Source organism: Pararge aegeria, chromosome 10 (genome assembly GCF_905163445.1).
Source record: "Pararge aegeria chromosome 10, ilParAegt1.1, whole genome shotgun sequence".
NCBI lineage: Eukaryota > Metazoa > Arthropoda > Insecta > Lepidoptera > Nymphalidae > Pararge > Pararge aegeria.
The window spans coordinates 8648900-8675423 of NC_053189.1; the positions used below are offsets into that span (position 1 = coordinate 8648900).

The 26524-nt window shown below is 35.2% G+C and overlaps 2 protein-coding genes across 4 annotated transcripts; one reads left to right on the top strand and one right to left on the bottom strand.

Moving 5' to 3' along the window:
- Positions 1-1507: 1507 nt before the first annotated feature.
- LOC120627130 lies at positions 1508-20585 on the top strand. Of its 2 annotated transcripts, XM_039894985.1 has the most exons (32): positions 1508-1558; positions 2373-3435; positions 3618-3858; positions 3968-4085; positions 4162-4416; positions 4506-5092; positions 5178-5332; positions 5446-5631; positions 5878-6001; positions 6156-6309; positions 6781-7004; positions 7194-7407; positions 7628-7824; positions 8300-8464; positions 9362-9568; positions 10065-10269; positions 10815-11001; positions 11311-11488; positions 11593-11814; positions 11894-12061; positions 12176-12274; positions 12505-12579; positions 12681-12787; positions 13188-13237; positions 13583-13781; positions 14028-14240; positions 15184-15325; positions 16584-16728; positions 17386-17564; positions 18273-18494; positions 19546-19629; positions 20311-20585. In XM_039894985.1, the coding sequence occupies exons 1-32, from the start codon at positions 1555-1557 to the stop codon at positions 20470-20472; spliced, it is 6531 nt and encodes a 2176-aa protein (XP_039750919.1). In that variant the 5' UTR covers positions 1508-1554; the 3' UTR covers positions 20473-20585. The 2 variants fall into 2 exon arrangements, with proteins under 2 accessions (XP_039750919.1, XP_039750920.1); XM_039894986.1 differs by lacking the exons at positions 16584-16728; positions 18273-18494; positions 19546-19629; positions 20311-20585 and having other exon boundaries at positions 17386-17475.
- Positions 20586-20805: 220 nt separating this feature from the next.
- On the bottom strand, positions 20806-26210 carry LOC120627111 (non-structural maintenance of chromosomes element 1 homolog). Of its 2 annotated transcripts, none has more exons than XM_039894967.1 (5): positions 25991-26210; positions 24954-25243; positions 24079-24237; positions 23474-23607; positions 20806-22044 (listed from the first exon to the last, which is right to left on the bottom strand). In XM_039894967.1, the coding sequence occupies exons 1-5, from the start codon at positions 26091-26093 to the stop codon at positions 21834-21836; spliced, it is 897 nt and encodes a 298-aa protein (XP_039750901.1). In that variant the 5' UTR covers positions 26094-26210; the 3' UTR covers positions 20806-21833. The 2 variants fall into 2 exon arrangements, with proteins under 2 accessions (XP_039750901.1, XP_039750900.1); XM_039894966.1 differs by having other exon boundaries at positions 20806-22050.
- Between the last annotated feature and the right edge of the window lie 314 nt (positions 26211-26524).

Here is a 26524-nt window from a genome sequence, read left to right on the forward strand (position 1 = left end):
CCCTTAAAGACTAACCCGGTTAAAGATAGCAGTCAAGGGCTAACTTGTAGTGGAATTAAAAAAAAACCAACCTACTATGTCAAATTTATCGCTATATTTGTCCCTAAAGCATGCAAAGCACTCCGATTCAATTAAATAGAATTAATATAATTCAACTACATTGTTATTTTTTTTTATTTAATACCTAGTAGGTTGACTGCCATTAATTGGTAAGTATCGTAAGAGTTTTATTCTCATCGCCTGTAACAACCCACTGCTGGACTAAAGGCCTCTCCAAGGGAAGGTTTGTACATAATCACTACGCTTGGCAGACGGATCGCAGTAGGTACGTAGTAGTGGCACAAAACTCTGCCTGCTCTGTCTGCCCCCTGGCTCATACGATACCCGCGGGAAGATGAGGGATCAGTGTTGTATACTCATAGAGCCTTGCAATGAACATGGTATAAACTTTGGAATCTTTCAATCTTAAAAATGCAAGAGCGTGAAAAAACAATGCGTAGGTAACTGTTCCGAAGTTATGCTATGCTTGGATAAGGCCAATACAATAATTCGCATAGCAAAACGTTACCAGTGACGTTGAAACTAGTCATGGCCGAAAACTCCCACTAGACCAGATTTAAGCTTTATAAATTATAGCTGTTGCCCGCGACTACGTCCGTTTGTTTTTGGTTTTAAAGCATCCCCTAGGAACAGTGTACAAAAGTAGATTGGGCTGGGTAAGCAATGCTAACTGGAGTCAGCTAAAGGACCCGCTTTGCAGGGTTGCTGCATAGCTTTAATAACTAACAACGATTATACGTATTCTGTAAAGCAGGAAATTTAGGTGTAGTTCGACGGATATTTTTAAGCTGTGTAATCATGTACAAAAATGGGGTGTAGTTTTTGAAAAGAACTTTTCCAATAATGAAGAGTAGCTTTGAAAAGTAGATAACAACGCATGCCTTTGAATTGTATAGGCAAAATTTCGCTACTTTGGATTGGTGGCAATTTTCTTAGTGATCACATTTTTTTTATAAAATAATTTTAGTCTTTCTTACTTCCTGATATTTAAGCTTGTTTGTAGTAACGAAACTATTCAAATCGATCCGGTTCTTTCGGAGCCTATTCGATACAAACAAATAAACAAACAATTTTGTAACATTAGTACAGAAGTATAAATTATTAACATTACCTCCTTGCTGGGAGTAGATGTCCCACGTAAGACCCTGACGTACACCCGAACGGTATTTTTCTTATACTACAACTAGGCACGTCATATTACTTGAAACAGCCCGGATTGTATATTACAGAGTATACAGTATATCAAATAATAATAAAGTGTTATGTTAAAGTGAAACTGCGACCACACAAAGCTTTTCTTTAAAACGTAACCTACGCTTATCTGTGTACCATTGTGGTTTTTTTCCCACGAAACCTACTAGTTTATACAATCAATTCTGCTAAAAGGCACCCACTAGATTTTCATTATCACATGTTTTATATTGCAGTTCCCTTTGTTATTACAAAAGAAACTATCAACTTCAAACGTGAAGATACGTAAGAAACACTTAGAAAATGCGTAAGTGAATACATGAAACTTATATTTCACTTTAATGATTTTTTATAAATTTTTATAATTTACTTCACATGGGAAGAGGGAACCCTCAATGGTTTTCCTATTATCATATCAACCGATTACCGGCCAACTACAGGGCATGAGTCTTTCATACTGAGAAGTAGTCCACCACACTGGCCAAATACAGATTGCTGGAATTCACACGCCTTTGAGAACATTATGGAGAACTTATGCAGGTTTCCTGAAGATGTTTTTCCTTTACCGTTAAAGCAAATAAGCGAGTATATTTTAATGGCTTTCCTACACGTCTGTCTAGTTGCCTACCCTTATGACGCCTACAGCATAAAATTAAAGATTTTAAACTAAGATTTTCGTGGTTAATCAAGCTTTCTTAAATATAGATCAACGGGTACATACCACGATAATATTTTTGGATTTGTCGATATTTCGACCTAGATGTCAAGTTGGATGTTAAATTATCGTGGTTTGTACCCGTTGAACTATATTTAAAAAATAACATAGAATGTTATTTAAATTAATATTAAATACTAAAATGTATTAACTTGTACCTACTGCTTCTAGTTTCTCGAGTTAACAGGTTATAGCTGTAACACGCCTTTACAAATAATGTCGGATTACTCATTCTGTTTTTTATTATTAAAAAAAAATCTTGTTGTTATCCAACCTCATGGGGGGTCAGCACAATTACTCTTCTTTAAACTTAAACACAGACTTGATATTTTGTGTTTTGCATATGTTTATTACCACAGGGGTATTTCGATTTACTGCTTTCTCCTTATCGGCGTCCAATTTTCAGAGAATGATGACGGTGACAGTTCCAGTTTGAGTATTTACAAGTTTAGACGCAAAATAGATAGACCCGATTTATCAATTAACCCTACTGCTATAGGGCGCTTTTCGGAGGTACAATCCCATAACATATTGATTGAGTTGGACGGGCAAAAGCGCCAGAGAACTTATGCTATACTTCAAGAACCCCGACCCGACTTTCACAGCAACAGGCTACGTTACGTGCTCTTAATTTACACTAACTCTATGTGGAATCTGTTCATTCTATCAACCATTTTCTTTGCATACTTCTTAGAAACATGTCTCTATACGTTTAACAGACCACACGAAAGGTCTATCTGGTTCATCGTCCTAGTGCTATTTTTGAACGCTGTGTTCACCATAGATGTCGCCATTGTCTTCGGATTGAAGTTCTTCGAAAAGTGGCGAAAGACACTAAACTTAGTGGAACCGGACACAAAGCGTGTAATACTAGATGCTGTTCTGGCATTACCATATTCCTTTGTGTATTTCATGAAACCTCAAGAATACACACCATTTAGCTACCATGCTGTCGCCCCAATAATGGCCACTATACGTGTGTACAAAATAATTGAATACTCCTACAGTAAATCTTCACGAGCTGGAACCAACCAGTGGACTACGTTCTTGGCACAGTACCTTATTCTGTTTTTATTGGCAGTGCATACTTGGACCTGTATATGGTACTTATTTGCGCACAAACACTTTGATATACATGAAATACGGTCATCCTGGTCTGTAGCTACTGTAAAACTTCCAACAGAAACAACGTTTGATTGGTACTTTGTTGGTGCTTATTGGTCTGTATTATTTTTTACGACAAACTCACTTGGAGATATTTATCCTGTAACTACATATGAAAGAATAGTAGCTGCGATCGCCATATTACTAGGATTTTTGCTAACGACTGTAGTGTTCGTTGGTTCTCTGACATCACTGTTTATTACCATAACGACTAGACGAGCAAAGTATGTAAGGCAATTAAAGAAAATACAAAATCATTTGTCATTGATAAAAATGGATCCTGAAACGACAAAGCGTATTATAAGGTAAATAATTTCCTTCAGTATAATACGTAATTAAATTAGCCTAATAATGCAAACGCATTCTAGTATTAGTACCTTAATGTAGTACTTCACGCAAATATGATATACTTAGAACAAAAGTTTTAGGTACCATGATACGTTGGTTGTAGTAAATCAGATTAATAATAGCACTCACTTTATTTAAGATATTACGAGGATCTTTGGTATCAGAAATCTGGCGTGTTTAAACCCAAGCTCATGAAACTACTACCAGCTCCATTGCAAATGGAAATTTTTTACGACCTTAATGCGGTGCCTCTCTACAGTTCTTTGATATTCAGAAAACTTCCGGAAGCATTCCTTAGAAGACTATCTGTCAAAATGACTCACCAGTTTTATTTACCTGGCGACATTGTTTATAATCACAATCAAAACAAGACTATTATGGTAATCATAATATATTTCTGCATTGTAAAATATTTACAAATTGCTCATTGAGTAGCTACAATAAATGCCAATACGAGAGATTAATGTATTTTGTTTACATTCAACAAAGATTTGTGTCACAAGCGGCGTCTTAGAACTATTATCCGATGAGGATGACGAAAGCCCAATGATATCTTTTGCTAAAGGAACATGTTTCGGGGAAATTTCATTGGTGTATAACATACCAGGTACAACATTATTTTACCCTATAAAACATTTTTAGTATATTATTTAAGAGGCACGATTGCAAACTTTTATTTACAGCACGATGTACAGTCAAAGCAGCGACATACGTGGAATGTCAAGTTCTTAGTAAGACAGACTTCATTAAGTTGATGATAACTTATCCTGATATAGTTGCTAAGATTCGTAAAGAACTTCAAGAAAGAATATATCGAAGTCATTGCAGAAAACAAAAGCAGGGAAACGACAATCAGTTAACTTTGAATATTTATGCTTCCAAAGATAGAAAGAAGAGCAGCATTAAATGCTTAAAAGACAAACTACGTTATATTCAAGGTAACAACGATGAACTTATTTGTTTAAACTACGATCATTATCAACAAGTAACAATGCATGAACTTCAAAAAAACTAATTTGATTTATAGGTTTTAGTGATATCGAAAATTTCACAAAGGATGATGAACTTGATGAAAATTGTTTAGATCTATACATTTTATCGGAACACGTTAAAAAGCGTACTACTGCATTTACCTGCTTAACTTCAAATTTTCCTTGGATCTTGGAATCAGATTGCTACCTCGTTAAATATTGGCAACTATACATGCTCAGCATTGTGTTCTATGTGTGCCTTCTTTATCCTTATTTTATTGGTTTCAAAAGAGAATTCCCAAGAGGAATATTCTTCTATATAGAAATTGTCATTACAATTTCTTTAGTGTTAAATGTGTTCATAACCATTGTCACTTCTGTGAAGACTAAAAAGAGATACATAAGAAATTTTTTAAGCATATTAAATTATCGAATGTATACTTTGGGATTTTATATGGATGTCTTTGCTATTATTCCATTCGAATACATTGTTACAATACATACAAATGCATCGTACCTAGATAATTACAGAAATCATTTGTTTTATCTCTGTAAAGGCACTAAACTTTGCTTAGTGTGGAGATTATCAAGCTTTTTTGATGAGTTGGAAAGGAAATTGCTCGCGAATACTATAATAGTTAAGGTATTTTCGTCACTTTATATGTTACTGTTTATTTATTTATAATGATGGATGAAAATTTTTTATCTTTTACTGACTTATTTTATAGATTGTCAAGTATTGTGTTTATATTGGATTCATCTGTTACTGGTCTGGCGTGATTTTATACATGGAATCATGTTTCGTGAGTAGATGTTCCAAAAATTCGTGGTTCGCTAGTGCTTTGACCTGGGAAAATCAAAGAAGCGGCGTGACATCAAGCAAGTATGTATTAGACAGGCTATAAAAACATTTTATGCCTTCTAAAATTATCGTTGTAGAGTTAAGTTCAGTAAACTCTTCATATACAAGATTATTAATAGACTTATTTTTTACAGAACAAAATATCATATTCTAACCGCGACCTATTTTGCTACTACTACATTACTTTCCGTTGGCTATGGTGATTTTACTCCTGGTGATCAATTTGATATGGAATTCGTAGCATTTCTTAGTTTATACGGAGTTTTGCTAACTGGATATTGTGTATCTGAGTTTTCTGCTGTTGTGACACATTGGTCTAGGTAAGCACGTTAAACTGTTTAAAAACAAGAATTCAAAAATTTTCAATTCAATTATTTCAAGTAGGTTTACTTTATATATGTTTTTAGTGACTCTAAAACCGGTTCAGAAAGCAGATTATACCGCGAAGAAACCGGCAAGAAACTCAGCAGTTTTTCTTTTCCAATATCACCATTTATAATATTTTTTCTTCGTAGTCTATATTGGTTATGTTACAAAATTTTCAAGCCTGTGTAATGAATTTTCAGGACTAAGACAGCTTTTCTGGAAGTTATTATTACTATGGATAGATTCATGAAAGAAAATAATATGCACTCGGCGATAAAATCGAGAATCATGTCCTTTTACGAGCTGCAGTGGCAGTATAATTCGGTAAACTCGTTAACTCTGTACATAAATCTACTTATTTTAATTGTGACAATTAATGTTGTTGATATAATTCATGAAATTAATAAAAAATATCAAAATAGAGACAATGCTTAGCTATTTACCTAGAATAGTTCTGTAATATCATAAAATTTTGTAGGGTGTTGAACTAACTGGCGAAAATTGGCTTGAGAGAACTGTAGTGCCTTCTGAGTTACGAAAAAAAGTGCTTCATCAGGCGCGATTCAGGACGCTTACTTCAATTAGGTTCTTTCAAGTGAAAAATAAAGCTTACATTCATACGCTAACAGAAAGTATGTATTCATGAATGGGTATGCTATCTTTGGTAATGTAATTATTAGGGTGTAAAACGTTTAACACGCATGACCTAATTGTGTCAATAATGCTCGCATCTGCCAAGCTAATTACCGCTAGTTCCAAAACGGATTCTACTCGTACGCAACAGATTTTTTAACAGGCTTCTGATAATTTCTCAAATTTCTATTATGTTTTTAAGGACGTTTTTTTTTATTTATGTGTTGTTGTACCTGATCTCAGACGTCACATTATGAAAAGCAACATTAAATATGCCTATGGGAGAATTTTTCCATGGGTATTGTCCTCTTAATAGCGGTATTTTGTCCACCAATAAATTCAGCCAAATTTTATAAGCGCTCGACGTTGCTGGAATTGAATTGGAAAACAAAAATTACCGGTAAACTAAATACTTGTTACATTAATAAAGCGGCTTCAACAATAAAAATAACGTACTTTTTTCATTACAGCTGCCAGGGATATAATCCTACCACCGGGAGAGATAGTATACTACGGCGGCACCGTTACACGAGATCTGTATATAATTGAGAGCGGTTATTGTATGGTGACATCTAAGGAGATGAGAGAAACTAAGAGGGAACGTGTCATTGGCCCCGGGAACCATCTGGGTTTATTGGTGTTGTTATATGGCGTGCCCGCTGTCAGCACTGTAATTACTCTGACACATTGCAAAGTAAGTGAGAATTTATTCGATGCGCTTTAACATATGCGGGATGAGACCGTTGCATGTGAAATTAAACCTTGATTAATAACTGAGCCAGTAACTTAGAGAAAAATACCTGCCATGTAATGACCCTTAGTAGGAAATAAAATATGAATTAATGATATCACCTCAGTAATTCATAATTGTCAATAATTTCAGCTGATAAGTATAAGTCATTTCGCGTACACATCAGCTTTGAATCTGTTCCCGGATATGAGAGAACATGATGGATTGCTCTTGCCAGAAGAACTAAAGAAAATAGAGCAAATAGCAAAATCTCAAAATACGGATGCCTATTTAAAGCATTACAACCTTCTGACGGAAAAACGTAATAAGAAACGGATAACGAATATGCTGCAGGACTTCTTTAACAGTAATAACTTTTTTTTATATAACATATAATTAATTATATAACGTATAGATTTATTTAGTAGCCCGTTGGACAGATGACCTTAAAAAGGTAGTTGGTAGGCGGAGGACCGTGTGTGGTGGCACGGTCGCGGTAAGAATTATGATGATGATGATGATGTAGTAGGTATATTATAAGAAGGTACTTAAAACGAAAATAACCAATGTCTTTAATTTTAAATTAGATTCCTTTATAAACGTTTTGGAGGATTATAGAAAAAGGAAGGAGAAATATTTGAAATCATACAAACAGTTCCATGTATTTAACAATTTATCTCCGTATCTGCTGATGCCGATAGCGATCAAGCCAGATGGCGTCTTTATTAAAATATGGGCTATCCTAAGAGTGTGTGCTGCTTATCTCCTGAGTTTGCTGATTCCAGTAAGTCATTGGACAAGTGCATAATTTACTTATCTACCATATCATCCAACGTTCAAGCGTACATGGAATTAAACGGGCTATTAAGCGCAATATTTTGTTTTAAAACCGGACCGGTTCCTAGGACATTTGTTTTTATTCATTAGTGCAGATTTATTAAATAATTAACCAGTGCATTCACCTCTCAATCAATCTGACATCGTCCAAACACACAATAACAGTACTTATATCAGCTACAATATAATATTAATAAATCTAACTATTCTTACTACTTTTGCTTACTACTTTGGATTTATTTAAAAGGCTGTATTTTAAAAAAAAAGTTAAGAATCTACTAAATATTAACATACGATTATACTTCCTGTGTCTTCCATAATGAACACTAATAGGATGATTGGAGTTTCTAGATTACGTTGCTTGTTTCTAAAAGGTTTACGGAGGTCTTACTAGTTATATAATAAAAACCGACTTTTTTCAGATTGTTATTGCGACGGCTCCAACGTGCAAGCTTTTCAATATAGCAATTGTAGTTTTGGAATGTTTTTGCTACGTAGATTTATATCTGATGCTACACGTTGCCTTCTATGGCCACAAAAATCAACTTATCTATCACCCATACCTAACTGCGAGAAATTATTTAAGGGTAAGCTCAAAATAGAAGTATTGGAGCTATAACTAAGTATACAGTCAAGAGTTTACCGCTCACGTCATCATTATTCCATCATTTTAATCATTAGCGCCGCGTAAAATAGAATTTGAATCGATGGTTGCCACCCAGGGGTATTGGTGGGGTAAGAATTCCACATAACCCAAGTATTTTCCCCACGAAGCAGGGTACACGTAATAAAAAAGGTGGCATTATCGCACAGATATATCCACAAGTATAGTTCTAGAGCTATTGAAAAGAACCGTTACCACCTTACTACCCTGACCAAGAAGTTCAAGCTAAAAATTTGCCACCGATTTAAAAACCGGAATACTGATCGTACGGATAGGATTCACAAGAACCTAAAAACTTTTTGTCTTTAAGCCAAAAAATAGACAAAGCGTGCAATCCATATTTGAACTAACTACCTACATTATGTAACCTAAACAGCTACCAGTAGTTTAAATAATAGGTAGGTCAAATTTTATGAAAATTACCACAACAGCTGTTATATCCTAATTTCAACGAGATTTGCATAAAACAGGTCAATTTCCACAAATAACACGCATGATTTTAGGTCACCAACTGTTCCTGGTTTATTGAAATAAGCGCATACTCTTTATAATTTCCACAGCTTTGATTAATTCGTTGGCGAAACTACACGATTCGGATTTCCAATGTATAATATTTCAAATAATGCCAGTTAAATTCTGAAATACTTATGTTAGTTTTACTATATTAATTAATTTAATATTTAGAATTATTATATTGATATTTCAAATTTGAAACTTAATCACACTTTTTCCGTGTCTACCGAATCGAAAGCGATTACGTTATTTAATTTTATAATCTGAACTTCCTCAAGAGTTATACGTATATAACTTTCATTTATAGAGGACGTTCGTGGTAGATCTTCTCACATGTTTCCCGTGGTACGCCTTGTGGAAACTATTTGTGCCAAAGCATAATGAAGGTCATACTCTAGATGACCATCAAGCTAACGCCCATATGTACCATTGTATCATCAGAATGGTTAACGTGTTGCAAATTTATAAACTTTATGCGGCATTTTGGGCAGAGTCGATCGGTGCTTTAAAAAGGGTTTGTATATGTCTGTCAATTCTATTTATAGTATTCGGAATCCCAACTGTTTTATTTTTATTTTGTACAGGTATACCATACTGTAGGACTATAGAACCAAGAATAACGGATTGACGAAAGACTAGTGTGGTAATTTGGGTGATCGCCTAGTGGTTTGGGGGTTCGGTGCCGAGTTCGATACTCGTTCACTATTTTACCGGATTTATGTGTGCATCAAGCAATTAAACATCATCATCTTTAAATACGAAGAAAAATATTGTGGGAAACCTACGTGTCAGAGACTTCTCAGGATTTTTTCTTTCTCTTATAGTGATAATTAAAGGCAATAAGTTCTTAACGAGCGTGGCTCACATTTTTTATTCTGAAAGGAAAGCTGTAGCGGCCGGTAAAGGGTAGATAAAGATGAGTGTGGTTTCTTACGTTTGTAACGGATTTTAGCCTAGCTTTTTAGCAGAAAATAGAGCCGACCATATTGAAGTCTCATCTTTGATTTCAGGCATATTTGATGAGCGTCGTCCAATTCCTGCTATTAACCCTTTTCTTTTTAAATCTGTACACCTCAATATTAATGACAATGACGTGCAGATATGTAGTTGCATATGATAACGATGATTTTGTTACAAAGCTTGAAAAGTTGTCCTTAGCGGGACCGTACATGAAAACTACGTATAACTTGAGAGGAAATATGATTTGTAAACAAGGTATCTGTAAAAAAAAAAAATTAAGTCGTAGTTGTTTTAATGCTATGGATGCGTTTAGATGCTCCCCACAGGGTGGAGATATTCTATATTGGACTTTCATTTTATATGGCCTCACAAACTGAATTTGAATAACTGTAAATACCTAATCACACCTTTCTTTATCATTTGGCAACGGATGATAACTCAATTCTTCTTTTAATTTTTTACATCACTTACATATTAATATTGAGTTAATAGTTATTTAAATTATATTCAGTAACTTCTATGAGTAATATTAATGTTGACTAACATGAGACGCCAACCCTTGAAAATAGATCCGCGAATAGGACCTTTGCTTCATCGGACCTCTGTATCTATCCTTTATGATTCTGGGTTTATATATCAGTTTTCAATCGAGGTCACCCAGCTTCTTGTATCGGAGTGAATTCAAAGCTCTAGCTGTTTAGCTTTACATGACATAAATCAATCAGTCAGGTCAACTACTTTTTAGATATAATAGATACAGTAAGAGGTGTAATAAAATGTATGATTTTATTCTTTAACAGGTTCTTGGATAGATGGTAGTAAAATATTTACAGACAACTATCTATCCCCAGACAAGGTTTATTTGCTGGCTTACTATTGGACAGCTGCGAGTTTCACTGGCGCAGGTTTTGGTGATATCACGGCCCAAGACACCTCCCACATGTTACTCTCAATTTGCATTAACATACACGGCGTTTTGTTTTTTGGGTGGGTGACTTATTTCGTCATTCTTAATCCTAAAATGGACTTTGGCTGATTAGAATTCAGAAAACGCGTCTGAAGAAACGAACCATGTTTTTTGCAAGGTGAAATCGACTTTAGTTTTACGGAGGCATCATGAAACGTTTTTTTTTTTTGTTTACCGTGTCTTGAGGCAATTTTTTTTTTATGTTTAACCACGGTTGCAACGACATCACCGTAAGGAAAATTACTTTGGCATTATGCAGTTAAAAATATTACATTTTTCAGAACGTATGGCTTAATGATATTGCTTAATATAATTGAACTTATTTTCAGCTACGTGTATGCACGTATAGCATCATTAAAAGCGATGGCTGATCAAGTGGTTACTACATTCCAAGAGAATTTGAAGCATTTAGAGCTATTTTTAAATCGAGAGAAGGTACCTTATCTGTTGAAAAAGTCTGTCATCGACTACTGGAAATATCAATGGAAAAGAACCGGGGGCTGGTCGGTAAGTTATTATTATGTTGTATTCAATCTTTCACTTAAAAACCTGATATCATTACAACAATAACGCTCGAAAAATTTGTAAAAACCAGTCTCCTCCATATTTAGCATCAAAAAATTTTGGGCAAACTACATGCCAATTTGAACGAAGACGCAGTTTTATACATGTACGAAAAAACATTAAGAGAAATACCGTTATTTGAAGATGTGGAGTATTCTTTCTTTAGAGCTTTCGCGAAAAAACTTAAGGAGAGATATTTCCAAAAAGGCTACATGGTGATGAGATCTAATGAGGTCATAAGTAACATGTACATTATTTATCGCGGTAAAGTGAGTAAATTTCCCGTTTAAAATTCTGGTTTTATATGAGTCATGGTACTTTAACGTTCAACTTGAATCTCTTTTGAAGGTGGATATAATCAGTAACATTAACGAAGTTGAAGCCTGTATGGGGCCGGGAGGAATTTTCGGAAATATTCGCGGTGCATCAAAATATTTAACCATGTCTAATGTAATGGCATCAAGGAACACAGATTTGTTGTGTATTGAAGGCTCGGATTTCTATTCATTATTAAAGGTCAAATATCATTTTACTGTCTTATACCTTATTATACCTAAAGGTTCAGGTAGATTTACATTTTAAGTGCCCGTACATTTGCGTTTTTAATTTTATTTTTAATTTGCATTTTAGAGTTACCCCACAGTGTTGAGGAAGGTAAAATATTCAGTGGATACTACAACGAAAGATTATGTTTTGCCAACGGTTATGTCCGAAAAATGTAGCATGGAAGTAAGACTGAACGAATTATTATCAGTGAACATTTTAGTTATTATGTACCTAATTATTAGTTAAGTACGTATTTACAGAATTCTGGACAAAGGGGTTAAATCTCGTTTCTCATACTAACATATTTCTGGTCGAGAAGAAAAAGGGAGCTATTTTCACGAATGATAAGTTTAACTCATAAGCAGAAAATTTTATAGTCTAATCGCATTGTGATTAGTTTCATTTATTTGCAGATAGAAACATATCCCCTAACGTATGAAGCTGATGAGGACGATGATGAAGAAATAGACCCGAATATATTTCTAGACGTAAGTCACAGTTCTCTTTTCTATTTCCTGAAGGTTATCTATTTGCTAATCAGGAAACAAGAACATCTATCCCATAGTATTCCTGATTTTTTTTATTTTAGAGCCCCGATGACAAAAGTGTTGCCGAATCTCACGGATCAAGGTCTATAACTTCTGGTGATTACGCGGACTATATTTCAGCGATTTGGCTGTTATTTAAACCACACAGGTACTTTTTGTTTTTAATATTTGCGCTCTGGCCTATTTAGCTCTGGTTTCGTTTCCCAGCTCAGCTAATTACGGAATTTTAAGTTATCTCAGTTAAACGATTATATGGCTCATTACGATGCATCGTAGACAAAAAATATGTATATAGTGAGATAATAAACGGCTGAAAAAATATCCATTGTGGACTGCATCTTCAGTTAACAACAGTTTTTGTATTGCGTAATTGAATTCATAACTCGATGGCCCATAAAATTGGTAATATTTTATCACGGTTAATTACATTATCTGTTGACAAAAGGGGCGACCTAATTAACGAAACGCGAAAATTTTGCTAGCATTCTTTTGGGTTTCAAAACGACAAATTTAAAGTGGGAAATCAAAGAGTAATACTCTTTCTGCAGGTGGTTTCGTAGCAGTGTAGTTCCAGATTCTACTTGGCTCACATTTATTGGTAAGCCTTTTCGATATTATACTCAAATGGATGACATTTTTGATCTCTTGGTAACCTTCAGAGAATTGGCAAAGTTCTTTCCGAATGATTATAACAATCTGTTGTTTTTGGCCCTTAAACTGGAAAGTTTGGAAACAGAGAAACCAAACCAAACAATTTTGTTCCAACACGGGGATCGAAATCGGGGACAAACCGTTGTAGAGCTAACATACTAGATAACAAGACCAAAGCAGCAGTTGCGTTGAGGCAATCCAGCATTGCCCTGTATACTGCAATCTTCTGCCTTGACTTACCAGACCGTAATAATATTATAAGGTAATTAACACGGGTTTATTTTACTTACAGATTATTTAATTATGGCCCTCTCGTACATGGACTTCTTGATTCTTGTGTACCAAATGGCATTTCTGTCCAATGCTTACTTCTTCTATATGTGCGTTGTGTTCGATATCATCTTCTTGTATAAAGCGTTCCTAGACATGCACAGCGGCTATATGAACAGATACGGTGATTATGTGTTGAACCCGAAGAAAGTGCGGAAAATGTACGTAAGGGACGGTATTGTAGAAATTCTGTACATCAGAATAGGACATAATTTAAGAAATATACATTGGCTGGGTGATATGGTTGAAATTTCAATTAAGGTGAAGATGGAAAAGTTATCGGTATATCTACCAATAGGCAACTTTTCCACACTGGCGGATAAATTTTGCTTATGTGCGTGGATTTCGTACAACGAAAGAATTTTCTTCTGAGTAAGTGGGATGAAAAGATAATTTATTTTTTCTAGGTACTTTTCTAAGGTTTACCTGCGTAGACGTGACTTTCTAGTCAACTTACCGATATCATACTTGGCATTTTCAATGACTTTACGTCCGTCGGTGCAGCACGCGTTATTCTGCTATTTGCGAACACCACAGCTGTTTAGGATATCATACTTGTTCACATATCGACAGCATAGGACGATAAATATCGGATCTGCGAACCTTTTCCTTAAATTGACGTAAGTATTAAATACCATACCTACACTCTATTTAGGTAAACAAATACAAAATATATACGCAATAATAAATATCTTGAAGTTGGCGTCCTGTCTCCTACCTACGTTTATAATATTCTTCGATCAATAAAATTATTGACTACTGGGTACAGACATTTTCACTCATCTGCATGCTGCTTCAATGCGCTTTGGCAGGATAAATATATACAACGTGTAACGGAATTACTAAGTACTATTTAAGGGTGCATAAGTATATTTCAAAAGGAATCACCCTGTAAAAATATTAAATCAATAGAAGCATATTTATTTTATCATACAAACTAATTCTAATTAACTAGTGTCTAATTATGACAACCCTATTAAAGATAAAATACCGACACGTGCAAAGTACCTACGCTACGCGACGCGTACGTAATAAAGTGACAGGATTCACTTGATTTTCCTATTGCATTTGATGTTAGGACTGTATCTGATTTCTTTCAGCAAAAACTATGGCAATTGTTAACTCAAAAAATATTAGCATTTCGGTTTCACAGATAAGTCTCAGAGTTTCGTACAGTAGGTACATTGCACCTAAAACCACCAAACACATAAACGCTGTAGCGGAAAACACTTTTGTGATTATTTCTATCCCAATACAAGTTAGCCCTTGACTACAATCTCAACTGGTGGTATCTTATAATTTATGTTGCTGTCTCAGATGATATCGGACTAGCCTGTTAGGAATGAGGCAGGTGCGATTTCGTGTAGGAACCAATATGACAAGTGACTACCATACTCCTAAACAGGTTGATCCGATACCATCCTAGATTGCCACCAAATGAGATTAAAAAAAAAAAGATTTCTATGTGGCATCGTACTATAACGCTAAATCACATAGCGGCACGTCTTTCCCGGTTTCGTCTTTAGCTAGCCATACCGATGACAACTCAGACATTTCTTCCAGAACGATTGCGATATGGGCATCACTGCTATCACATGTAAACGCATGTCTATTTTTCAAACTGTCCTGTCTCACCCCAGTACATTGCACATCAGCTAATTGGATATCAAAAGAGGAGTTGAATTTACGAGGAAACTACGCCGAGGTATATCATTTTTCTGCATTAGTAATTAGTACCTAATAAGCTACAAAACTATTTTAATTTGTACCTACCTACATATTCGTTTGTATATAATATTTCATTGTAGGTTCCTCTAATTTTAAAAGAAAAATTAGCAATCGTTTACAGCTAAGCGCTAACTCCTCATGGAGTAAAACTAATATCCTTAGACACTTCTATCATTATCATAAACCCATAACCGGATCTCCTGAAATGAGATGAATGAAAAAGTGTCCATCGTGGTGTCCAAGTGCAGATTATTATAATTCTTTCAAAAACATTATGAAGAGCTTCCAGCCATGCAAGTTAAAATTTCCCCCCGATGTTTTCGTTCACCGTTAAAGCAAGTGATATTTTGAAAGATTAATTGCTTAATTTTCAAACGCATTTAAGTGCGAAAAATAAGAGGAGGATCAGAACCGGATCCCAGGGATCGAACTCAGAAAAAAAGGGGGGCCGATGCTTTACCAATTGCCTAGGCCAGTGTTTTTCAACGTATGGGTCACGAACCCCAGACCAAGCCTCTTAAATCTATAGGGGAACTGAAAACGGTTGGGAAAACTACTGCAGTAAAAAACAATAAAGTTTTAACAGATTTCCTCCGGTTACGTATGCGCGTAAATTACGTTGCGTATTCGCGATGCTTTGGAAGTACAAAAATTTATTTAGGTACTTAATTATGTATTTATCCGAACCCAAATAATAAGTATGTGGGATTGAATCACAAATAAAATACTTAAATAAAAAGCAACGTTTAGGTTGATCGAGAAATATTTCTACTGAACAATGTGCCGTGTTATGAAAAAGGTTGTAAAACACTGGTCTAGGCTTACACCGCACATATACCTACAACCATATGACGGTCGGTTGGTGTAGTGGGCAGCGACCCTGCTTTATGAGTCCAAGGCTGTGGGTTCGATTCAAATTGAAAATTGTTTGAGCTATAAAAATATTTTTCAGTGTCTGAGTGTTACACTACTAATACATATGTATAAAAAATATGTACTAATACATATTATTATATGTATTTATGTATATTATTCATAAAAATATTCAACAGTCATCTTAGTAGCCATAGCTAGCTTACGCATTGAGGCTAGATGGAAGTGCAATTTACACATCGCATAGTCGTAGTATGTTTATTTACTATTGAATATCATATGCTCGTTGATAATACTAAATAATATAATAATAACTCATAAATATAGAAAGATATGATACTTATAATGCATGTATTTTTCAGAAAAACTTCTTCCCACTCTACATAGCCTCGCTATGGTACATGTTTAACTTGCTTACCATAACAGGGACCGGTGACGTATCATCCCAAAACGATTTTGAAGTCATTGAAACCATATTTATAACAATCATTATAAAATTCTGCACAGGTCTGGTTGTCAACACTATTATAATACCTATTTATGAAGTTAGGATTTGGAAAAGCGTTCTCGCTGTCCCGTATTCTTAGACTTTAAGTTAAACTACTACAAACTGATTATTGTAAATGAGCATGATTAGGCAGGTTTTCTTACTGTAAAGAAAGTTTCTAACTAGTATTATAATGAAAAAAATTTGTTAATTTAGAAATATTGGAGTTCGAAAGAAGTTCATTTACTGACAATAGATATTAAATACTCGAAGTATAACCAACCATCTCGTTGACTGTACCTACCTACCTTAACGTGCAATTTAACTACCTACTGGCTATTTGCTTGTAACTGTCAAAGCCGATGATGGTCTAGGGAATTAATGAAAATACATACCTATTTCAATATTTCATTAAAAATCACAATAGACTTGGATATCAAAAACTATTTCCCGATAAATTGTGCGGTAGTAATACAGCAAGATACATGATTGAGGAAACATTTAAGAAAAAAATGTAAACAGACTTACGTATTACCCAAAGATCGATATAGTAATTGGCTCATACTTGGCGTTCTCATAGCCAAAAAAAAATCTACTATTTTATATTTCCTCATTTCTAAATCTCGATCTTCTTGTTTTTCTTTTAAACTTTTACTAAATCCGTTTAATATTTTTAGGTCTCCTAATATCAGAAATGTCAGCAATGATCACAGCACACTCGTCATCACGTATTGCGTACGACTACGGTATAAACGAGTTGCGTGACGGTTTGCGTGATACAGACCTCAGTGATCATCAAATGAACAAGATGTGGGACTATGTGCGGGAATTGTGGAATCGACAACAGGGGAAACAGGTGTTTAACTTCTTAAATAGGAATCTAAGCTGTCTTAGTCCCGGCTTCCTCCTCAAGTGCAAAGAAGTGTACCTATATGAGTGCACAACTAGCAAGGTGTTACGAAAAAGCGGAGCTTGGATGTGTCTTCGAATTAGCGCGAACGTTGAACGGCGCATATCTACCGCTTGGATCTCCAAAATCGCTTAAAAAATAAGTCATCTCCTTTTAAACCCGCTTAAGACCAGCTTTCCACCAAGGGGGAGATAAGCAAAGAGAAGAAGAACCATTCCATCCACCATTCAAGCGGGCGGAGGGCCATCTCTGCTCCGTGTTCGTAGATATGCTATGATGCTATGCTACTCACAGCCTATTTCCTCTTACTTTGATAGCCTGCCCTGAATGGTGTTATTATTGGATATTTATTGGATACTCTACTCGGCGTAGCAGAGCGGACCGATGAACGTACATTTTTCATACTTAACGTCATAGAAAAAAAATAATAGCTTAGTTGCAATTAGAAAATAAAAAGTGATTTAATGTTTTTTAGATTAACCTTATCTCTTCTCAGGTCTTAGATTAGATTTATCATTATTTATTGACAAGTAAAAAATGCTCTTTGTAGTAATAAAACTGTAAATAATTTGTCGTTTCAGTTTTAACGCCTTTTTATAAGACGAGAAATTTAAAAATGGTTATAAGAATTTTGAATAACTAACTTCTTTACAGATGCCAATACTAGTTTACGAGTTACCATTCCGTCTTCGTTGCCAAGTCATGCAAGCAGTCTATGGGAGTCATATAAGAGAATCGCTCATATTCAGGAAGGCGGACGACGATTTCAAACGGATGCTATCAATGTGGCTTAAGCATTGTGTGTTTTTTCCCGGAAACTATATCGTTCAACGTGGTGATGCTGACCAGTCCATATACTTTATACACAGGGGAGAGGTCTGAGCTATTATATAATATCATATTTATATCGTACCTATTTATTAATAATTTTTAACAACCTACGGGTCTCCCTCGAATGGAAGGGTATTGAAGGGTTTTCCGCAACGCTGGCCAAGTGAATTTGTGGACTTCATACTCTAAGACATGCAGGTTTTCTAACAATGTTTTACTCCACTGTTATATCATGTGCTATCCGTTAATGCCGAAGTTCCTAGCTAATTAGCCCCTAAAAGTGAAGCCGAAGTCCTAATCCAAGACACAGTCCGTGTCATTAAAAGTTTCCGATAAAAATATCTATAAACACGCGAAGTTAATTTGATGAACTGACGTGGCAGGCGGAGTGTTAGATAAGTGATTGTAAACCAAGACAGAATGTTATCAACAATATTGCTTTCAGCGTTCGTTTTGGAAAAATATTAATGCTATATTTTTATACCTATTCAATATTTAGCTTATTAATTATCCTCTTATTAATAAACCTGGCGGCGTCGAAGTAGCACTATTAAATGGATTATACTATTAATTTCTATAAAAAAATTATATAATTTCTCTGAATAAAAGTTGTATAACGTCAGAACTATCGCACTTGAACCGACAGCAACTTTCAAACGCCAGAGCGTGACAAAACAATGCGTGTTTTTTCCAACGTTATAACATTTTTATTGCGATGGATAATGATTTTGGCACTGGAGAGAGCAATGTTATGAGATCAAATCGGAAATGAGGAGATCCGTAGAACTAGATTTACCGACATAGCTGTGGGTTTGAGTCGCAAAGCTGAAGTGACAATGGGCGGGGCACATAGCCCGGAGAACTAATGGACGTTGAGGCCCCAAGGTGCTGGAATAGCGACCGCGCACAGGTACACGTAGCGTTGGTCGGCCCTCAACGAGGTGAGCAGACAACATCACGCGAGTCGCTGGAAACAAGCGTCCCAGGACCGTGGATTTTGGAACTCCCTACAGCAGTGGACGTCAATCAGTTGAAGTAATGATAATAATTATCAACACTTTTATTTACAGTGAAATAAATGATATGTGCTTTCCAGGTGGAAGTGTTAACAGTCCATCAGAACCTAACCGAATCCATTTATGATATCCTAGGACCAGAAGATAGTTTTGGTGTGGCTCAGGTATGCATTCCCCCTATAATAATCGGTTCTTTTTTCTAAAAGTTGTTTCCCAAAGGCGAAAATAAAGTTTTAAATAAATTTGAAGTTCTACAGCCAAGGGCTATATGACTTCAATTTTCACTATCGACAGACAAAGCAGAGATTAGTAACGCCTAATCAAAGATAATTCCTAGGCATACATCTACCTTTCACCAATCGATTTTCACTAGGCAACTCTTAAAACCTAAGTTGTCTATTGTTCTTTTGTGTTTGTATTGTCATATTTTTCATTTAAGGTTATTAAACAAGACCGGATTTATATATTTTTTTCATTTGGTAAGTGTCAGTTTAGGGCGCCTAACGTCGTAAGACATCACATAAGAGTTAGTGGAACGTTTTTTCGAAACTGTTTAGGCCATGTAAACGCATCCAATTAAAGCGATACCAAGATTTAGTGAAACAGGCATAAGTTCCTCTTTTAAGAGAGATTTTTCTCCGCAAAGGGATGCGGTGGTAGAGTCACTACAAACAGACTGACTTTACGTTTCAAAAGTGCTGATAAACTAGGCCTACTTCAAATAAAATAATTTTGAATTTTCATGATCTTTGTATATGTTCATCCTTTTCTGACGGGGCACGAGAAAGCTGACCTTAATAAATTTCCTTAGATCTCTAAGGTATTATAACATAAACTCATTTCAGGGCTTATTTGTGGGAGTGACTCACCACTTTTCCTTCCGAGCACGCACTGTCGTCGACATTGTGTATTTAAAGCTTGACGAATGGAAATATTTACTGGATTTCTACCCGTCGTCAGCGAAAATTGTACAAAGAAAAGTTGAAAATGTCTACTTAGCTATTTAGCAAATAAATTATATAGGTACTAAAGGCATGTTACACCACCATCCGACAAACGTCGGATAACCGCTATGAAAGTTTTAAAACTTTCTTACTTTATGTCAAGTGACAAAGACAAAGTTTTGTCACTTGACATGCGACTATTATCAGATGGTGGTGAAATAGGCCATAAATATAAAATAATACAAATAACATGAAATTATACAAAATAGTTTTATTCATATATAATAACAAAAAATATATAAATGCAACTATTACGAAAATTAAGCTTAATTTGCTACACTCCGCGAAAAGCAGGAGAATCTGTATGGTGTAATTTATAATTTCTTCAATCCTTATACTCCACACCAAACAGATCTTCAAACCGGAGCACCCTCAGGAGATGTTGACTTTACAATTTTACTTGTTGACATATGGAGTTTAGAAAATTAAGCTTTATTTTCATAACATATCATGGAATTCCGCAAAGAAACGCCTGCTTCTATCCAATATATGAATGCAACAATAATGTAAAAAAAAAATGTTCAATTTAGCAACACCTCTTTGGGTTTTCTTTGGGGTTGACTTTTTCCATTTTACAAAAGGAATTAATGATTTTTGGGCATAAAGTTTGTTATAGTATGTTAATGTGTTCTCCCTTATCCATACTTCACACACTTCTACATTGTAATATCTATAAAGGCAAAGTTTAAGTAATTATTGCTCAAGCAAAGTATTGTTCTATAGGCGGTATGGCAGTGGCGTGCACAGGGTTTTTTACCAGGGTACGCATAAAGCAGGTACATGGCATAAAATGGTAATAATTACCTTCCGATACGCTATATCAAATTATTTGGGTATGCAGTGCTTTTGTGCATGTATGAAGTGCACGCTACTGCGGTATGGGTATTATTATATGGTTTCCAGTTTACCAACAAGACCTTCTTGGTCCGTCAATTATTAATATAAAAAAATCTTGAAATCTTGAAATGAGAGAGTTATTTGAGAAAATACAAAGCACTGATTTAATCTTCAGTCGCATTACAACATCTCTCTATTCTTGTCCTACTACACAAATCAATAAAACGTATTTTTTTTTTTAATTCATTAAAGCCCTACAATTATAGTTTTACTATTTGCTACATTTTCATTTCCCTTTATTTCAAAAACCTCCAGGTTGGACATATCTCATTCTAGCCTGGCTGATGGTGACCCGAAGTTACGACATCGGATATTCAGTCAATGGACAGATAAGTATGAAAGCTTCCTAAATTATAGATTCGATTTGACTTAAAATTTAAACAAATAAACGGAAAATATTAATAAAATTATCACATACAGCTTATACCTTAAATTCTCAACAAGGCAATTGTAATTTCTCAAAGGATTCAATCCCTCGTCATCCTTTTCCTTTTCCTAGAAACTCTCTGTGAAACACCCGGTATAGGTGTTCCTAGAGTTTGCTCAAAATCGTCGTCGGATGTCTCTATTGATTCTTCAATACTATCGTTTCTCTGCTGGGTTGTGTGTTGGGTTCCGTTTGTCTTTTGAGTTGTGTGTTGAGTTGTGAGTTGAGTTGAGAGTTGAGTTTCTGATATACTGAAACTTAAAAAAAAGGTAATTACAACGAATGACGACAGTGTCAATTTGGGTATTTATTATTTTGGCTTTTTTTGTCTGGTCCGGTATATTGGGAGGCTTAGCAAAAATGGGCCTACTATATCGATAAGGGGCTCATAACTGCCATACCACTACCATCTTAGACTTCATTATTACTTAAAATCAGATGAGATTGTAGTCAAAGGCTAAAAACTTGTGGTGGAATGATAAAAAGTCTGAAGATCTATGTTCCAAGATTATAAGCCCACTAGATGACTGCGTTCTTAGTCCGCGTATTACAGTTTTTTTTAAACCCGGTGGAAACTATTTGTTTTCCTAGGATACTGGGATAAAAATATATTATGTTACTTTGCGTCCTTTCAACTAACTCTATGCCAAAAATTAAGTTAATTAGTTACTAAGTTACGGCGTAAAGGAAGGACAAACAAACAAACGCATTTTCACATTTATAATATTAGTTACTGCCAGGGTGTCAGTCTCCTCTGAGAATACGAAGTGTATAGGCCATAGCACAGCAGCATACGGGCTAGTTACGAATTGGTAGTTTTCTGACAATCGCTGTCCCATTATATACCCATACCGGTCCACAACACAGCACAGGTCTCCTCCCACAATGGGAAGGGTTCAAGGCTGTCGACCACTATGCTGGGCCAGTGTAGATTGGGGGACTCCACACACCTTTGAGAACATTATGTAGTACTCCTCAGTAGGTTTCATCATGATGATGAAGCAAGTGATATTTTAATTACTCAAATCGCACATAACTTAGAAAAGTTAGAGGTGCGTGCCGGGATTCGAACATGGCTCCCCGAAAGTGAAGTCGAGCCCCAACCCAATGCGCAACCACTCTGCAGCTGTCCCGGATGCAAGTTGTAAAATCTACTATTTACCCATTAAAACCTATACATTATGCAAATCTGGTCAAGATTAATGCACTAGTTGAGCCAAAAATAGGTTACATAACTTATGGGTGTGAGGTCATCCTAAATTTGACAAGCATAGCAGATAATGATAGAAACATAAACAGGAATGTTATATAGGATAATTTTGTCCCGTAAAAATGCTCAGTTCTTAAAAGATGGCCTCATCTACTTTTTCCTTATCATGCTAAAATGGCTAATCTGATCTTGACAAACGTAGTTATTAGGACTTGAAATAATACTTAGGATCCTTTTTATGGATATCTGAACCTACTAATTAAAAAGCGTTTAAGTATTTAATTTATTTATACTCTACTACACTACTACACTACTACAAAGTTAGGAAAATAAAGGATTCATAGAAACACAAAGAAGAGTAGAATACCAAGGGCGGCCTTAGGCTTAGGACAATATTAGCGACATCGAAGAATCTTAAAGGTTTGTTAAATGTTTATGCCTTGAAACAAATAGCAAGAACGTTGAATTACCTTTCACGGTTAAGAGTTTCTAGTTGCGCCGTGTCGAAATTAGCCTTACAGCACGGCCACTTCGGTCCAGCTTCCAAATACATGTTCAAGCACCGTGTGTGCACTGCATCTCCGCACAGTGGACAATTGTAACCCTGGAATAATTAAAAAAAAATACCTGATTAATGGACGCCGCCAGGGTATTTTTTCCATTTGCTTTTGTTTATAACATTGTATTGTTAATTACTAGAAAATATCACAATTTGTTGGATAGAAGCAACTTTGCGGAAATCCATGATATATTATGAAAATTAATCTTAATTTGCTATACCTTCGTGGTATAGCAAATTAAGATTAATTTATTAAGCAGGAGAATCTTTATGGTGTAATTTATAGTTTCTTCAATTCTTATACTCCATATGAAACAGATCTTTGGCAATGTACCCTCTATGCACGCTTTGCTCCGAAACCGGAGCATTCTCAGGAGATGTTGACTTTACAATTAATAATTGTTAAGACAACAATACAACAAGACAACCAAACAAAGTGCTTGCGCTGACAGTAATGCGATGCTATGAGTCAGGGTATATTGTACACTTTTTTTTAAAGAGATAGAAAAGACATACCCTAAAAACAATCTCTTTGCAAAGACAGCATTCATTAATAGTGTCTGGCATATTCTCACGTAGGTAATGTTGGAACTCATGTATAGCCCGTAACCCCAGAGCATAATTTGTGTTGATCTCCACCAAATAATGCATTCTGCACCAGGTACGTAATAGTCTCTGAAAAACATATGAAGTATATAATAACACATGACTTGAGCAGCTTTCTACTTAATTGGGTAGTTAAGTAAGAAGGTAATGGTAACATATATGTCTATATACCCTATCTATATACTTTAGTTTAAACAAAATAAAATTGCAAATAGTTCAAGGCATTTTCAAGAAATTAGGGAAAATGCATACAAAAAAAAAGTATTCCAAGAATTTCAAAACCTTGTCCAACATATTATGATTATATTAATCATTTATCATCATTATTTATCAAGAAGAGCTATAACATAGATATATCATACATAGGTCTAGTGTCCTTCTGTTCCAAGGGGAACAATGCCGATACAATGTGTTATGAACGTAAAGTGTGTCAATTTCATACTATGGTACTCATTGAGAGTACTAGTAAGCAAGTATAGCCAAGCCGGGCTACTGCAGGCAGGCAAGGGAGGGGCTCTGCAGTCAACAACACTGCACTTATTTGTTGCCTTTTTGGCAAGCAAAGTTAGCTTACTAAATAATCTCTACACGTCTAGAATTACATTTAGACCTTAGAGAGTTAGAGATTTATGTACAACCAGATTGGCAGAATTATCTATTTGTTTGTTTAAAACCATCTTCAAGCAAAGGTACTAAATGCTTGGTCTAAGATGCCCACAGAAAACTCAGCTGGATATTCCATTTCAACATGAATAACATTGTCACAGTTTGGAAAGTATAATTACCTGTGCATCAGTTTTGGGTACTTTCAATTTATTCACCAAATTCAAAGCATACTGTGATGATATTTGTCGGCTTTCTGTAGTCATGATCTCCTCTATCAGTGTTCTAAAGAATTCTAGCTCTTGTGCGGAAAACATATTCTGAGACTTGGTAGCATCATCAAAACCAAGGAATAGGAAAACAATATTTTTCTCCGAGGTCACCTCATCATTGACAATTTTAATTGTTTGTTGGAATGGCCTTATTGTGTCATTTATCTGTTTGGCTAGATCTTCTATTGAAGGTTTATCTTCTGAAAATATTTATTAGTCAATTAGAAATAAATAAAAGCGTAGCATTTCTGAAAATAATTGCCGGCACACACATTACTTTAATTTTGAAATTTTATTTAGATGACTGCTATGACGCTGACGGTATGCATATGGAAGCCAGATGGCATAAAAAGGAAAAATTCTTCTCCTCAATGAGACATACATTTTAGAGTAGGCAGTGCTTGTGTGAAGTGCACGCCACGCACGGTTCCCACAAACTTAGTAAACAGGCAGCAACAATAAACCAGACCCAGAAGTAAAAGTGTTTCCAGGGGATATAACTAATACCCCCTGGAAACACTTTTACTGCCATGAAAAGCAGCTGCATGGCATACTTACAATGCCATGATGAAAGAACATGGAAGGAACAAGGCTAGTACACATTTTCTTGATACAAAAGTTGTCTCTAATTTGCAATAATTTTACCACTTCCATGGTTTGTTAAGTTAGTACTTTTATATTTACTTTAATGATGCTTATTGAATTTTCTTTTAAAAACTCCTATGAGAATAATCATTAAAGCTCACCAGTAAAATATTATAATAGGAGCAATGTTGTAGGGATAAGTTCTAAAAACATCTTTCTTACAAGGGGATGTGCAGTGTCACTAATTGGCTAGTGATGATAATAATATATTTTACATTTTAACTGCATTAATATGATGCTAGTGCTAGTTTGAGATGAAGCTAGAAATGAATTAAATGTGACATGAAATATTAATTTGTTACCGGGATATGACTGATCCAAAATGTTCTGCGCGTTTGAAAATGTGAGCACCCCCTTACTTGCGATAGTGCGTAAAAAAAACCTATGCACTTCACCGTAACTCATTTTGTTTATACTATTTTGTTTCGTTATTTTCTTATCCAATAAATGTAGTACTTCGAAACCGATTACTGAGTACAGGAGCGGAAACAAACAAAATAGGTACTAAAATAATTTTCAATTACTTTCAAACTGACAGCGGGAACGAATGTCAATGTCAATTAGATTTTCTGTTCTGTATTATTTCTATGGAGTTATGGAGTGTAGGGAATTATTTCCTGTAAGGAAAAGGCAAAGGTATATGACCGTACAGCCATGTCAATTAGAATTCTGAAAAAGACAAATTACGGATCACGTTTAGAAAAAAAAACAGACTTGCAGGCTAGCTAACTTAGCTAAGCTTAACTAATAAAATGAAAAAATTATAAGAGTCAGACAAAAAAAACATGATCTATTAATCTGATAGTAATATGCTATCTAAACCGCATAATTTTGTA

What these genes read in the sequence shown, in the direction of transcription:
- LOC120627111 (XM_039894966.1), bottom strand. Translation starts at nt 26,093, where the DNA reads ATGAGTTACGGTGAAGTGCATAGGTTTTTTTTACGCACTATCGCAAGT. An exon ending in TTTGGATCAGTCATATCCCG is followed by an intron (nt 25,244 to 25,990) that starts GTAACAAATTAA and finishes AAATATTTTCAG; the next exon opens with AAGATAAACCTTCAATAGAA. An exon ending in GAAACTCTTAACCGTGAAAG is followed by an intron (nt 22,051 to 23,473) that starts GTAATTCAACGT and finishes CTTTTTTTTAAG; the next exon opens with TTTCAGTATATCAGAAACTC.
- LOC120627130 (XM_039894985.1), top strand. An exon ending in ATCAAAACAAGACTATTATG is followed by an intron (nt 3,859 to 3,967) that starts GTAATCATAATA and finishes CATTCAACAAAG; the next exon opens with ATTTGTGTCACAAGCGGCGT. An exon ending in CTGTTATTTAAACCACACAG is followed by an intron (nt 12,788 to 13,187) that starts GTACTTTTTGTT and finishes CTCTTTCTGCAG; the next exon opens with GTGGTTTCGTAGCAGTGTAG.